The following is a 15,834-nucleotide window of genomic DNA, read 5'->3' on the forward strand; positions in this document are numbered from 1 at the left end:
TGCCAGACTGGCAGGAGTGTTGTAAAACTTGGTAACAAGCTGTTCCAGTTGGGTTTGGGAAAGCTGAAGAATCTCTTTTCATAGGAGCAGGAGGGTAGGGTGGGAAATTATTTTAAACTTCAGCCAACAGGAATTAATACCCACATTAGACCTGCTTGATTTTCAACGTTGGTTTGGAATGCCAGTGGAGTGCCATGAGGACATACCCTTCATGGCATCCTGTGGCTTTCTGTCCTTCCCAGGTCCCATTTTCCCTTCTGAGGCTGCCCCCAGGTTTTCCCAGCAGAGCAGTGGGTGTCACTGATACCAGGGGATTGTCCCCTGAGGTCACTTACATCAGCATGGCCAGAGCTCAGCAGCAGCACTTGGGCATTTATTTTTCAGCATAACCCACACATGGAGTGTTGCTCTGCCGCAGTGTACCCAGAACCTCTTCCAGAGCAGAGAGGGATTGCTGGGAAGAACCATGTTTCCTAACCAGCTTTTGGGTTGTTCCTCTGAAAAGAGACATGCCTCTGACATTTGTTTCAGTGTACCAGGAGAGCTTTTCCATGTTGGATCCCCCCTATATTGAGTGGGATTAGATCCCTGCCTTCCCTTGCAGTGGCTCAGCCAGGCCTCCCAGTGCTGATGGACATCCTACAAAACCCCCTTCAGAGATCCATGTGCAGCCCCATAACTGGGAGACAGCAGGAGCTGGTCTGTCTTTGCAGCAGATGGCACAATGGAGAAGCCCATCCTGAGGGCAGGACCTTGGGAAAGGCCTGCAGAGCTGCTCCCAGGGGTGCTGCAGCTCCCAGGGTTCCCATGTCTCCAAACTGGCATAGCAGGGCCTGGCTGGGGCCACTGACCTGCCCTCTCCCTCAGCTCCAGCCCTGGCTTGGCCTCTGTGAAGGCTTTGGCACATCCCTCTGCTCTCCTGATGTGCAGCAGGAGGTTCCACGTGTCAGTGCAGGGGGACAGGCAGGGCACACTGGGCAGAGCAGGCTGGGTGCTGGATCCATCCTGGCTCTGCCACTGGCTCACCTGGGCACATGGGCTGCCCTGGGATGTACCTGGCACTGCTTGAGCACAGCCCAGGGGCAGCAGCTCAAGGCAGGGCTGGTGGCCCAGGGAAGAGGCATCTTGGTATTTAAATGGGCACTGCTGCCCTACACCCTCCTGTCCAGCCCCCGACAGCTCTGGGCACAGAGTTTGGCTTTTGATTGCTTTGGGGTTGTTTTATCCCCCAGGTTTGCAGCAGCATTAACATTCTGCTAGAGAAGAGATGGGTTTGGGGGTTTATGGCCTTTAGAACTCCCAGTAGGATGACAAAACGTGGGAGCTGCAGGAGGTGGTTTAGCAGAACATGATGTTGGTTGGGAAAGCAGGGAAGGAGCATGAGCAGGTTTTTGGGGTTTTTACTTCACTAATTTGCAGGAACACTGCCCTTTACAATCTGTTTAAAGCCTAATATAAGCTGAATAATAGGAATGTATGAAAAACTATTAACACTGAAGGGAAGCCTGAAGATCAGGTTAATGGTGCTGTTAGTTCCTCATGTGCTGTGTGTGTGGACAGTTCCACTGCTCGTAGGTACATGAATTTTTATGTTTGAAAGTCCACAGTATTGGGCTTTAAATGCTGAGGAGAGAAGTTGCTTGATTTCTGTCATAGCTGAGGTGATCTGTGTAAGACAGGGACGTTTCTGTCAGCTTTAAGCTTTATTTAATATTTGTTTACAAACTACCCTGAGCCCAATTTGAGTCAATCAGAGTTATTTTAGGCAGGTTTTATTTGGGGGAAAAGGTAACAGAAGGAGGCCCTTGCTCCGTCTGTTGTGTGCAGAGCACAGGCTTGTTCAGAGACACAGACTAGAGAGTGTGTTAACTTTTAGTTTGCAATTTCAGTGCAGGTTTTTTGTTTGATGATGGAAAGAAATTTCAGTGTGCTGAAAACAGAGTGGTACTTTTTCATTGTTTCTTGTAATTATTCCAATGTAGAGTATTCAGTGCTTGGCACCCCTTCCCAAGCTGCCCTCAGCCCCCAGGTTTTCGGAGACTTACTCAGTGCTGTTCCTGTGGGTTGGGAATCCCAATCTCGAGATTCTGAGAGGGGGGATTTGCCTGAGTCAGAAAAGCTGTTCATGTGAACTGATGAGGAAATCTGCTGTGAAATGAAATCAATGCTCACTCACAACCCCTGGCCTGGGCTGTTACAGAAACCTCAGGAACACAGCCTGGTGCCGATATGCACGTTCATTCGCATCTCTGAACCGATACATCTTGGCCTTGAATCAGTCACCTGGAAAGGGCTTATCCCTCCTTCCAGAGGATCCTCCTGTTCAGACAGACCCCAGGTGGAGGTGGGCAGGAACTGGCACAGCAGTGCTTTACCCCAGTACCTGCAGTTCTCCTTAAACTGGTCTGTTTTACACTTGCCTGCCTTGCCTTGGAGCACTTGGCAGCATCCAGGGCTCAACCACCCTTTCACATGATGATTTTGTATTTGGGATCAGAACAGCCAACAGCTGCAACCCCTTGCTTATGGGCAGAGCTGGGCAGTGTGTGGGCAGCCTTTGGGGAACTCCAGAAATGGGCTGTGTGGGCTGTGAGCCGTGTGGTCACCCCGCTGACCGCTGTGGGGCTGAGGAGGGAGTGGGCCTCCCAAAAACCAGGTGACCCTGACTTGTTGGCTGCTGATGCTGCTGTGAATAAGCCTTTTGCTCTCCCCTCTGCTCCTCACAGCTATGGGTAAACCAGGAAGATGGGGTGGAGGAGGGGACCAGCGACGTGCAGAACGGCCACTTGGATCCCAGCGCCGACTGCCTGTGCCTGGGCAGGACCGTGCAGAACCGCGACCAGATGAGAGCCAACGTCATCAACGAGATCATGAGCACCGAGCGCCACTACATCAAACACCTCAAGGACATCTGCGAGGTACGGCCGGGACCCTGGGGGACTGCCCACAGTGAGGCTTTGTCTGGGGGCTGAGGGTTTGTCCGTGGGCTGTGACCCTGGGAACTCAGCAGGACACAGGGGGGCTGTCCAGAGTGAGGGTTTGTCCTTGGGCTGAGGGTTTGTCCATGGGCTGTGACCCCGGGCTCAGCAGGACACAGTGGGCTGTCAGGAGAGGTTTGTCCATGGATTATTTGGGAAAAAGCCACAGTGTATTTGAGTGGTGTGTCTATAGAGGACCAGCTTCTGTCGATAAGTATTGATAGTTCTGAGAATTTTCTGCTGGATCTTATAATTCCTTCAGTTTGTATTAACTAAAGGTACAATTTCCTGCCCTTTATTCCATACCTCTTTGACTGAAACATGATGAGGTTGAGAACCTTCAAGCAGTCCTCTTAATTAAAACCCAATGCCATCTACTTTTGAACTTGTGATTGAGGAAATGAGGTTGTAATTAAACCAATCAGTTACCCATGTCATCTGTGCCTCTCATATCAGGTTCACAATTTCCCCTGGCTCAGGATGGCCCCCAGTTGCCTTTGCTTATGGTGAGACTGATGGAAAAATGCTTGCACCATGAGAAATGAAGTACATTAGATTTATCCAGTGGAAGGGAACCAGCAAACAAATGGACTTTAGTGACTGACCCCACTCATCCCCAATTTCATTCTTCTTCATGATGTTACAATTAACCTCTACAACCCCTTACCCATGGGATTAGTGCCCTGAGCTGAGCTCAGCATGCAGAGAGTGTGGTGCTGGGTTTGTAGGAAGGGGAGTGCACAGTTGCCCTGGGAGGGCAGCAGGACAACTTGGGCATTCTGTGGAGAGCATGTACTTATCTCTGAGAGGCACAAGTTTACCAGCACCAAAATCAAAGCCCATGGATGCCTTTCAGCTCATCCCTTGGAATGTTTAGGATTTAGTGAGCCTGTACCCAGTCAATGTGGTGAAGCCCCTTGTGGATTCTGCTTAGAAGAATGTCTTCCTCCCTTCCTACTTGCTACTTGTCTCCTGACGAGGCAGAGCAGCCATCCAAAAAGCATCTCTGACTCTTCTCAAATATGGAAGAGTCTTGGGATTTCAGTTTGGAAACAAATGAGCTTAATTTCACTGTGCTATTTCAGTCAGAGAGCTTTGCATTGGAGAAGGGAAGAACTGCAGGCACTTTTCCACATACCGTTTCTTTTTCTGCATTTGCACTTTTCTGCCGAAAAACTAAATAAACCTTAACTTACATCTCCAGCCATGTCACTGTGCTTCCAACCAGGTACGGCTGCAGTGACATCCATGGGGTGACACTGATTTACTGCACCTAATGGTGTGTCCCAGTTAGGAGAGAGATCTGGAAAGCTCTTACTTTGCTCTGTGTGGTACGAAACGGTATCGAGGGGATAAATCTGACCTCCAGGTAGAGCACCAGGAAATGATTCAGCTACCTCTGCTAAGGAAGGAGGAGGACTGAGATGGGCATTCTCATCTGTGAAATGATGGGCTGTGCCTTGCTGCAGAGAGCCTCATTGTGCTCAGTTCAATCAGAGCTATCCCTTTGCCTGGAGAAGGCCCGGAGACAACTCTGTCATCCCGGGCATTTGGACACAGCGTGACTGGAGATGCAGAGAGTGGCTGGATGGAGCTCCCAGTGCAGTGCCTCTGATGGATAACAGAGGTGTGATTTGTGCCTCAGGACGAGCAGGCACCACACAACGCCTGATGAGCTGCAGGAGTGCTCTGACAGTGGCAAATTCCCTGCTTCCCTTGGCTCTTTGTTTTAGGGTGTCAGGCGGAACAGCAGCGATGTGAGGCATTGGAGGGGGTGGCAGAGGGGCCCTGGCTGGGTGGCAAAGCCTGAGCCTGATTTAGTGCTGAGTTTAGCAGTGTGTGGTCATGCTCTTGTTGCTGAGCTGTAATGAATAACAAATCCTAATACCAGAGAGGCACTTTAGGATATGTGGTTGTTACCAAGGACAGTGATTAAGAGCCCTCCCATTTCTCTCTTCTACTTCAGAACGTATTTCCAATATCTGCTACTCTATTATTATACACCATGTTATTACTCATAACACCCCTGGCACGAGTCTGGCCAAACCAGGAGCTCAGGAGCTGGCAAACACCAGCTGCTTGGAGGGAGTTCCCCATCCCACTGCCCCACTGCCCCCAGGGATGGTGCTGTGCCCTCACTTAGGGCATGAAGGACTGAACTGCTGCTGGGTGAAACACTTCTGTGGAGATTTGTGCTGGGGGTAAAATGTGGAGTTTTGCTTGGATTGCATTATCAGGAGTGGGTGGATCATCTGAAATATCACCAAAGGGAATAATTGGGATTGTTCAGGAGAAGAGAAGCTTTGGGGTGACCTAACTGGGGCCTTCCAGGACCTGAAGGGAGCCTGCAAGAAAGATGGAGGGAGACTATTGACAAGGGCCTGGAGTGACAGGACAAGGGGGAATGGCTTCAAACTGACAGGAGGCAGGGTTAGATGGGATACTGGGAAGGAATCCTTCCTTGTGAGGGTGGGCAGGCCCTGGCACAGGCTACCCAGAGAAGCTGTGGCTGCCCCAGCCCTGGAAGTGTCCAAGGCCAGGTTGGAACAACCTGGGCTAGTGGAAGGTGTCCCTGCCCATGGCAGGGGGTGGGACTGGATGATCTTTAAGGTCCCTTCCAACCCAAACCATTTTGTGATTCTAAGATGATTCTATGAAAAGAAAGAATAAAGAACTGAGCCTTAAGGAAATACCCAGCAGTAGGAATGTCAGGTTTAGCACTTAATGCTTAGAAAAGAAATAAACTACTAAAACCGAGTTTTTTAGGAGGGGTAGCAGTAACCAACCTTACTGGCAGGCAGTGCTGCTCAGCCCTGTACTGTAAAGCACCACATCCTGCTCCCAGGTAATGGGACAGGACAAGAGGAAATGGCCTCAAGTTGTGCCAGGGGAGGGTTAGGTTGGATATTAGGAAAAAGCATTGGAACAGGCTGGCCGGGGCAGTGGTGGAGTCACCATCCCTGGAAACGTTAAACAAATGTGTGGATGTGGCACTTGAGGACGTGTTTTAGTGGTGAGCAAGGTGGTGGTGCTGGACTTGATGATCCTGGAGGGCTTTTCCAACCTTAGTGATTCTGTGATTCCGTGATTTCCTGAATGTGTGGCCACCTCTGGGCTTGAAAGGAAACCTACTGCCCCTGGGGTTTGATCCTGGGAGGGCACAGGGTCTGCCCAGGGTAGGAGCCTCGGGGAGAGCAGAGGAGCAGGGAGGGGGTTTGGTTTGGGGAGTGCAGGTGGAAGAACCAGAGGCAGAAGGAAGAGGAGGGTACCAGGCTTTGAAAAATGAGCAGGATTTGGACCAGTAGAGGGATTAGGAAGACACAGCTCAATTTAAGGAGGTGTTAGAGGCAGAAGTGACAGGGCTTGGATGGGAACAGCGAGGCAATGGAGAGATCAAAGGAATCCTCCGTGTTACAAGCCACTGGGAGGTGGGAGGTGGGAAAGGGCAGCCAACTTCCAGTGCTGCATTCTGCTCTTTTCCAAGTAATTTCGCTTTGAATTTATTTTTTAATAATGTCGACTGGATTCCACCTCAGCCTTGCCTGGGTGCCAGGACAGCTCTGAGTGCTGCATGGAACGCATCCTGGTTGCAGCTCAGCGTGTCAGGCCGGGGCCGCTGTGCGGGGCTGACGAGACAAGCCCCCACGTGGTCTGGATCCTTCAGCCTGACTCATCCTCAGAGATGGATGAAAAGCACTTTCTTGTGCTGCCTCAGAGCGAAGCAGCATAAAACCTGCTCGGCAGCAGTGGTGCCCTCCCTCAGAGGCCCAGGGCTGAGGAGCTGCTGCTTCCTTGGTGTGCCCAGTGTGTCCTCCGTGGATACCAGACTGGAGGGTGACTGCAGAGAGCTCTTTGGATCTGTGCTGCATATCTGTCTTGCACATCTTGCTTGTCCACACCTTGTTTTTCTGCTTTGGATCTGGCTGATTGTTGCCCTGTTGAGGAACAAGCTTGTGTTCCTCCAGGACTTTGTTCTATATTTTAGTGCAGTCACAGTGCCTGACATTCAGTGGTGGCTGTAACAGGTATTTGAGTAAGTGCTGTAGAATCCTGGCACCAGACACGACTCTGGTTTGCCTCTTCAGTTCAAACAGTGTCAGCTTTGCTCATGTGCTTATTCTGGGTACGTGCATATCAGTACCACACTCACCTGCATGCTCTGAACCCTGCACAGTGTTTTATAGCCCAAATGGTGCTATAAATGCTGAGGGATGGTTACAGGGCAGTGTAGACAGCCCCAAAATGGCTCAGAGAGGAAAAAAATTGGAATATCCTCACAGCTGCCTTTGAAGTTACAGCCTGCAGTGGCTGTTACCTCCTCGTTCTCTCCTTCACCCTGCTGTCAGACAGGCATCAAGGATGGATGGATGGATGGATGGATGGATGGTCAGTCCAGCTCTCCTAAATCCACTCCGGGGTGAAGAAAACTTAGCACTTAACCTCCTGCAAATACTTTCCAACTTTGGCCTATACTTCAGGGACTACATGGAAAAGTACTTTAAAGAGAGACAGTTTGGCCGCTATTTTTAGATATTCATTGAGCAAAACACTCTCCAACATCTGCTCATCAGTCAGCTATCCCTTCTCTGAGCAAACCTGACGGGATGAGCAGAAGGAAGATGACATTGTTTTATGTAACAGAAGTAAATTTAGTGGAAAAACTCTGCAGCAGCCTTCTAGCTGCCTCTTGCTGCGTGTTATATATAAATCTTCAGTCTCCCTTTTCCTGCTTGTGCTGGAAACCACCCATCCAAAGGCACTGGCTGGATAGAGAGAATAAGGCTCGGGAACTCCACACATTCCTGTATTTTCCCTGTGCTTTTACAGATGCCTGTGCAGAAATGTGCTGCCTCAGCTCCTGCAAACACGTGACTGTGGCGAAGTGATGAACCAGCACAGGGAGGACAGGAATAGGGGAGGATGGGAACAGTCAGGGAAGGATGGGAACAGTCAGGGCGGGAGTCACAGCCAGTGGCAACCCCAGGGCTGAGAGATGTTCGCAGGAATCAGGCAGGGAGGGATGTCACCGAGCAGAGGGGGAGGGCAGGCTGCTGCCTGCGGGCAGCCCGGGGCGGGCACAAGTCCCGGCACAGGCGGCTCGTGGGCATCACCGGCACCGCCGGCACCGGAGCCCTGCCAGGGACAGCCTGGCCTCGTGGCAGGGCAGAGCTTTTTCTGTGGGTGTTTGCAAAGCCCTTCTGAGATAGGTAAACATGAGCAGCAGCACGGATTGATGCTCTGCATCGTTTCTCCCGAATTTGAGCTCTGGTTTGCCCCATGACCGTCCGGCAGCATGGGAACCAGCCTGCTCCCGTTCCTCCTGGCCTGGAAAAATGAGAGAGGGAAACCCAGGGAAATGAGTCATCAAGGATCTCCTGCAGGAAGAGAGACCTGGATTAGGAAAGGCAGAAGGTATTCTGTAACCCAAGCTGAAAAGCCAGGAAGCTCAGGGTAACGGCATCCTCCGAGCTAAGCTGGACATCACAGAGGTTGGGTCCTGGCCAGGTCGGCCAAAGTTGCATTTCTTATTTGTGTGTTTGAAGTTCTCTCCCCCAGGAACCACATGGTGAGGCTGAGGGAAGGTTTATTACAGTGTTCCAATGGTTCATTGTGGCACAGCAGCTGCGTGTCACCAGCTGGCAGTGTGGCTGTGTGACTAAGCATCCTGACTTCCCAAATATAGCCATTCCACTGGAGTGGCTGGCATTTTCTTCCCTTCTTTTTTTTTTTCTCTTCCTATATAATAAAGGCAAGCAAAGTAAGCAAAGTCATCTCCTGATGCTCCCCATGTTACTTCTTTTCAGTTAAGAGGCTGCAGAACAGACCAGGCCAGTTATAGCACAGGAGGCTTGGCCTTGCAGAGTTTCTGCTCCGAATCATTATGGTGGGACTCCGTGGTCTTAGAAGCCATTTCCAGCCTTAACAATTCTGTGATTCCATGTCGGTCATCCACACAGGTGAAGCACAGGAGGATGAAGTGATTTGGTCAGTGTCTGTAGAACCTTCCCACCCTCCAGCACATCAGTTCTCCTGCCCAACTTGGTGTTCCCTGCAGACTTACTGAGAGTGCATTCAATACCCTCATCCAGAACATTGGAAAGATATTAAACAGAACTTGATAAAGATATCAAACAGCTTCCTTGCCCTGATTACTGTGGCTAAAAGGAGAAATCAGAGTTGGGTAGGTGCTCCAACAGCCCCTTGCAGCTTTCTCTGTAACATCATGTGCCACTGAAGAGGACATGGAAGCAGCAGTGTTTGTAGGAGCTACCCTGGATGTCAGGTGTTGGAAGGCAGTGGGTTTGGAAGGAGCAGGTCTACAACACTGGAACACACCTCTCTGGAGCTGTCAGCCAGATTTTGCTGTTCTCTGCAAATTGCTCTTTCTTGCTCCTTGCAGGGTTACTTAAAGCAGTGCCGGAAGAGGAGGGACATGTTCAGTGATGAGCAGCTAAAAATCATCTTTGGAAACATCGAAGACATCTACAGATTTCAGATGGGCTTTGTGCGGGACTTGGAGAAGCAGTACAACAACGAGGACCCCCATCTCAGTGAGATTGGACCGTGTTTCCTGGAGCACGTGAGTGCTTCTGGCATCTTGTTTGGGACTTTGGGGGTTGGTTTGGGAATGGGGGGCTGTGGGTGGGGGCGGGAGGAGAAAAAGTCAGGAGGCAGGAACCACTCAGGGTAACTTTTGTCTGTCACAGTGTTCTGGTTACATATCGGGGACTACTCCATGGTTCTCCATCTGCCTTGTGAGATACAGAGGAGGGAGAACTTGGAACATACAGTTGGATAGCCCCCAGTGCATCTGAATCCCGGCACCTTTTCACATCCACCCTTAATCCTGTTATGTAGGTGTGATGTCTCACCTACTCCCCACCTTCAGAATGTGTCAAACCCCCTCACAGGTGTCCTGGTCATGTCATGGGTGAGCAGAAGGTTGGAGGAGGTAAGAAGGTTCAGAGAGGTGAAAAGAGGCCTTAATTGTGCATTACACAAGAAAAGCAGAGGAGAGCAGATGCCTGGGCTGTTTGCTGGGGCCCTGAGATGCACTTGCAAGCGATGAAACACCCACACATCTTCAGTTGCCCAGCCCATCATCCTGTTCCACAGCCGTGTAATACAGAAGCTGATAAATTGGCCAGTGTTGGGAACATGTCAGGAAATGTCAAGAAAATGACAGCCCTGCAGTTGAAGGCTTTCCTTGAGGGAGAATGAAGGGTGGTATCAGAGCTCACAGGTGCTCCTGGGCTGCAGGTCCTGTACTGCAGCAGTTCAGGGCTGAGCTGGCAGCAGTTCATTTCCTGCTAGAGAAATTCCTGACGGACGTTCCTGAAACTTCAGCAGGGCATCCCTAGAGGTTCACAGCGTCTCTTAGGCATCACTGGTCCTCTCCTTGAAGGCAGGTTTCCTCCTGAGCCAGGTGCATGAGGTGTTAACAGGCTTTAATCAGAGCCTGCAATCTCTGCTGCTTCTTCCAAAGCAGCATCACATTCCACAGAAGATGTACGAAATCTTGGTGAGAATCAGTAGCTAAAATGTCATGACTTGAGGCTGTGCTGTCAAGTCATTGATAGTGACAACAGTAAGAATTGCTGCTGTTATTCGGAGGAAGATCTGAGACTTGCCTGTCACCAGACAGGGGCTGAAAGCTGGCTGATAAACTCCTGATAAATTATTCCTATTTTAGCCATTTGGGGAAACTGAGGGATGAGGATGGTAAGATCCTGTCCATGGATCTGCAAAGCATTTTATTCCTCATTTGCTTCAGGAAGGGAGAGCTGTCAGTGCATGGCTCAGTCGGTGGGGCTGGGAAGGACACCAGGCCTCCCTTGCTCCCAGAAGGGCAAGTTATTTGGGCCCTCAGGGACTGGGAAATAAGAATTGCTGGGCAACTGTGTTTTTATAAAATTAAGTCTGTCCTTCTGTAGCTTGTAAGGCATTGGCCACAACCCAATGGAGCATCTCAGGCTGGTCTACAGTACCTGGGCTTTAGCTGGGCTGTCTCAACTGCACTTTAATTCAGTCAGGTTGTGTCCATCTCTCTTCCAGTGAAATCTTTCTGTGAACTTTCATTGCCATGTCTGTGTGGCCCAGATGAATCAAGCCTGAGTTAAGGGTGAGGGCAGGTCTGTGGTCAGTGATGGCAGAAAAAGGAAATTCCAACAAAATTGGCACCAAAAGACTTGTTAGACCAGTGCAAAAGGTGGAGGGGGGCACGTGTGAGTGGGGTTTTAATTTGTTTTTCTGTTCTTTGGTGCTTTCTGGCTCTCTGGCCCTGGGGAAATCCCCATAGTGGTTGGTGCCTCGGGGTCCCTGTTGGTAAAGAGAATTTCATTCATACCCAGCTCCTAAACGCTTGCCAGATGCTTTGTGATCTTTCAGGAAAAGAGCTCTAGAAAGGTTGTCATCTTGTCATAGCAAAATCTAGAGATCTTTACCTTTTCTAGTGAAAATGCCATGGCACAAATTGAAACTGAGAACAGCCACAGGGTTCCCAGTAACACACCTACACCTGCAGGATCTCAGCCATGTGTCAGTGTGCAGGGCCCTCTCTGCCCCCTTCTCCCCCAGAGCAATCAGCACCCCCTCCAAGCAGGAAGAGTACTGTGGGATCTGTCCTTCCTCCTGTGTGGGGTGTGCTTTCTTAGAACCCCAGACGGGTTTGGGTTGGAAGGGACCTTAAAGCCCATCCAGTCCCATCCCTGCCACGGGCAGGGACACCTTCCACTATCCCAGGTTGCTCCAACCTGGCCTTGGACACTTCCAGGGCTGGGGCAGCCACAGCTTCTCTGGGCAGCCTGTGCCAGGGCCTCCCCACCCTGACAGGGAAGGATTTCTCCCCAGTCTCCCTCTCCCCTTGCCCTTCTCTAGCTGGGATGTGTTGTTGGCCAGCTGGGTCACCTGCCTGACATGTCCCTGTTCCTCCACAGCAAGATGGATTCTGGATCTATTCCGAGTACTGTAACAACCACCTGGATGCGTGCATGGAGCTCTCCAAGCTGATGAAGGACAGCAGGTACCAGCACTTCTTCGAGGCGTGCCGCCTGCTGCAGCAGATGATCGACATCGCCATCGACGGCTTCCTGCTCACGCCGGTGCAGAAGATCTGCAAGTACCCCCTGCAACTGGCAGAGCTGCTCAAGTACACGGCCCAGGAGCACAGGTAACACCAGCCCAGGGCACGGGGGGGCTGCCAGGGCTCCTTTCCACACACAGGGTTCGGAGTTTGCTGCCCAGCTCCTCTCTGGGTGACATCCTTTATAAATGGAAGCAGGGCAAAGGTTCAGCAGACAGTTAAAGCTTCTCAAAGCACCAATTCTCGATGGAGCGAGACTCATCGCTGTTATAATCAGACATGTGAACTAATTACCCTTGGATGTACTTTTCTGATGCTACCAGTTACACTAGAAAAATTACCTAATTAGCATTCAGTGGTCCGAAAGGCTCATTCCCTTCTCCCGAGGAGGACCTTGGAACACATCAAGGGAGGGCCAGGATCTGCAACTCCAGCCTGAACATGCTCCCATTTGGGCAGAACTCAAAACTTGCTCTGCTTTTCAGCCTGATCCCATCTCCTTTTGTCCTGGGGCTTGGGCTCAGAGGAGCACCCGCAGTTTGATTACTTCCTAAAATTTCCAGGATCTCTTTTGCTGCTGCTGAGGGCAATCAACCTGACTCCCTGACAGCCTAAGTCAGGAATAGGAGCTGTGATATCATTTGTGACTTACTACTGTAAAAATAAGGTGAAAGAAGAATCAGGCCCTCTAAGAGTAGATTTGCTCCCACCTTGCCAATTTTCTTTCTTTTTCCAAAACCCATTTAACAGTAGGTGCTTCTGAGAACAAAAAAGATCATAGGGGTTTCAGAAACACTTCTTTGCTTTTCCCCAAACCCATCTCTAGAAGAGCAGAGATGTGATAGGAGCAGAGATGTATTGATTTGCACCCGTGAGTTTGAGTGATTCAGGCTCGCTGAATGCCCAAAGTCACCAGTTTGGTCACACCTTTGGCTCCAGATACAATTCCTGGTTTTCCCTCCGTAACAAGACCAAAACAAACTTGGAGTGGAGTCATGGGAACCTTAGGGTTATCAGGAAGCAGCTCTGGGATCCCAGAGGCTGGGGTTTTTTCTTCAGCAGCCATGTGATGACCCACAGCACTGGTGGGAGCTCAGAAGTGGCCTCACAACAGGAGGGCAGGAGCAGCCTCAGAGAGGGGAGCTCTGTGTTTAAGTTATCCCATACCAAAGGGGATGTGGACAGTGGGATTACACAAGGGTTGGATTATTTTGGGAGTGCATTCCTGTTCCCTTGGGGATGTTTTAAATTCACCATGTTGTTAAGTAATCGCATACAGTCACATTCTGAGGAGACTTGAGGCTCCCCCGTGGTTCAGCAGCAGTCAGTTGATTCAGACTGAGAGCTCTGTTTCCCTGGATTGTGTCCATGACAGGACACAGCCATGGACATTTCATTTCTTGTTTCTGCATGTTCTGACAAGGGAAAGCAGGGTGATATTCACTCACCCTGGTTAGAAGGAGTAACCCCCCCAAAGCTGTAACACAGCACGGGTATGAATCCCAGGCTGCACAGAGCCCTGTCTGTATCCCTGCCCTGGAGGAAGGCAAAACTCAGAGAGGCCCAAGATTCCCAGGGAGCTTCACCTAACAGAGGGACATGAAGTCTCTTTCTTTTTTTTCTTCCCTCTCACTGACACTGTGCCTGCAGAGCTGTGGATCTTCCCTGCACCAGCTCAGGACAGTAGCACCTAAACCTGACCACTTTCCCCTGAGTTTGCACATAGTGTCTGGCAAGAATCTAGACTTGCATTCAGATTGAGCACTGGAAAGTGGTCACTGCAGCCCCAATAGAATTGACAAACCACTTATTTACCTTCATTTCATAGTTAACCGTATCCTATTATTACTTCACTGGCCAAATGCTTTGCTTCTGTTATTTTTTCTTTTAAGTTTTTGCCAGCTCTACCACAAACATGGGCTGGGAGCCCAAAAAGTTCAGTGCTGACTCTTTCTTCATTACAGCGTGAAAGAAAAACATGCATGGGGTTTTCTCATCGGAATTAGGGGATTAGCATTCCCAAGATAAACCTATCTTGGCTGGCACCGGCCCACTCCCTGTGGAGGCAGGACGGGGGTGCTCAGAGCCTGGCTCCTTCAATGGCTTCTTGTTTTGAGACTGGTTCATTTGAATTTTTCACAAAGCCCCATCTGTTCACCTCTTAAAGATTTACTCTAGCTTCATATGAATTAAATATATGAAGGTCCTAAGTGCAGCTTGCTGGTGTCCTGAGCATTGCCACTGAAAACTGAACTGGAGTTAAAGAGTGTAGGAACATGTTCTGTGAGGAGACTCTGCTAAGGAGTGCACTGCCATTACCCTCCCTTCCTTGCACGGGCATAATTGCTAGGAGATTATGAGTGAGTGTCTGTAAATCCTGCACTTCTCCTGCCTCTGCACATCCTTTGTGGCCAAAGTGGCTTCCCTGTTTCCCTGCAAGAGCTCGTGGATGTTCTGCTGATCACCCTGGCCCAGCTTCGTTCCTCCCGTGCACACAGATGGCCCCACAGAGGGATACACAAGGAGTTCATTGTGTATCATCACCACTTCCAGCCCTGGAATTGTCCAAGGCCAGGTTGGACAGGGCTTGGAGCAACCTGGTCTACTGGAAGTGTCCCTGCCCAGGGCAGGGCGTGGAATGGGATGGGCTTTAAGGTCCCCTCCAACCCAAACCATCCTGGGATTCTGTGATGGATATGTCAGGCAGCCCATCCTCTGTCCTCCTTTGCTGAAGGACCAGTCCTGCTGTTCTGGAATTTGTGGGATTTTTTTTTTTAAACTCAGCTAGAATTTTGACACAAGAACTGAAGAAAAATTAAAAACTCACTCCAAGTTTTCATCCAAGCAAAATAGCAAATAATCTTCTATTGTATGTCACAGTGAGATTGTTTCTTAATATTTATCCTGTTGGGATCACATGGAGAAGGCATCTAATTCCCAGCATTCACCCCCATTTTAGCTGTCACCAGTGCAATCCTTAGCAATAATCAATAAAGCCATTCCCCCTGCAGCTGCCCAAGATGGCAGTTTTTCTCATTAGTCAGCAATCAATAGCAGCCCTTAAGTTAATAATACATTATGGTGGCATTGTGGCAGCTGGCCTTGCCTGTCTTCCCAATTGAAATGAACATTACAGCTCCTTGGAATGGAAAAGGAGGCACAGGGCAGAAATCAATAGCATTGATTTCAGCCTCACTTTTTGAGAAGACTGATCATCGTCCTCGCTGGCCCTGGCAGGAGCCTTTCTCACTCCGTGCTGCTGCATTCACAGGCCCATCTGGGGAGAAAGAAAGATTTTGCCTTGATTTGCTCACCTGAAATCTGCAGTAAGAGTGAATTCCATGGGATAAGTGCTCTGGGGCACTCTTGGAGCCACCTTATGGTCTGGGAGGTGCTTCATTCATTGTCCAAATGAAAACTGTTTTCTGGTGTTCATTTTAAAAATGGAAAAATCCAGGCCCGAAGGCCCAGGCTGTAGAAATGTTCAGGCTGTCTTTTAGGATGCCCTTTAGCTGTGCTGTTGGGTTGGTAGAGGTCAGGCTGTGCTCACTGCACCCATGGAAGCAGCTGAGGAGCTGGGCTGGCTCCCAGGTCCAGTTCCAGTTCCAGTTCAGCTGCTCCCTTGTGATACTCCAGTCATGGCCAATGGAAAACCCGGCGTCGTAGTGCTGAGAGGCAAACCCTTCCCGTGTTTCCCTGTGGGGGATGGTGGGATTGGGCTGCTGCTGGGCTTGATGGACTCCCGTGCACGTGTCATGGCCTCTGGTGTGTGTT

The 15,834-nt window shown here is 50.2% G+C and overlaps 1 protein-coding gene across 14 annotated transcripts in view; it reads left to right on the forward strand.

The window, feature by feature from the left end:
- ARHGEF9 (Cdc42 guanine nucleotide exchange factor 9) overlaps positions 1-15,834 on the forward strand; it is a 129,751-nt gene that overhangs the window by 70,982 nt on the left and 42,935 nt on the right. For all 14 annotated transcript variants that reach the window (XM_050310618.1, XM_050310624.1, XM_050310620.1 and 11 more), the window contains 3 exons: positions 2,727-2,918; positions 9,379-9,558; positions 11,915-12,147. In XM_050310618.1, coding sequence (XP_050166575.1) covers positions 2,727-2,918; positions 9,379-9,558; positions 11,915-12,147 — 605 coding nt within the window. The remainder of the gene's footprint in view (positions 1-2,726; positions 2,919-9,378; positions 9,559-11,914; positions 12,148-15,834) is intronic.

Source organism: Myiozetetes cayanensis, unplaced genomic scaffold (assembly GCF_022539395.1).
Source record: "Myiozetetes cayanensis isolate MyiCay16 unplaced genomic scaffold, myiCay2020 scf15, whole genome shotgun sequence".
Classification (NCBI taxonomy): domain Eukaryota; kingdom Metazoa; phylum Chordata; class Aves; order Passeriformes; family Tyrannidae; genus Myiozetetes; species Myiozetetes cayanensis.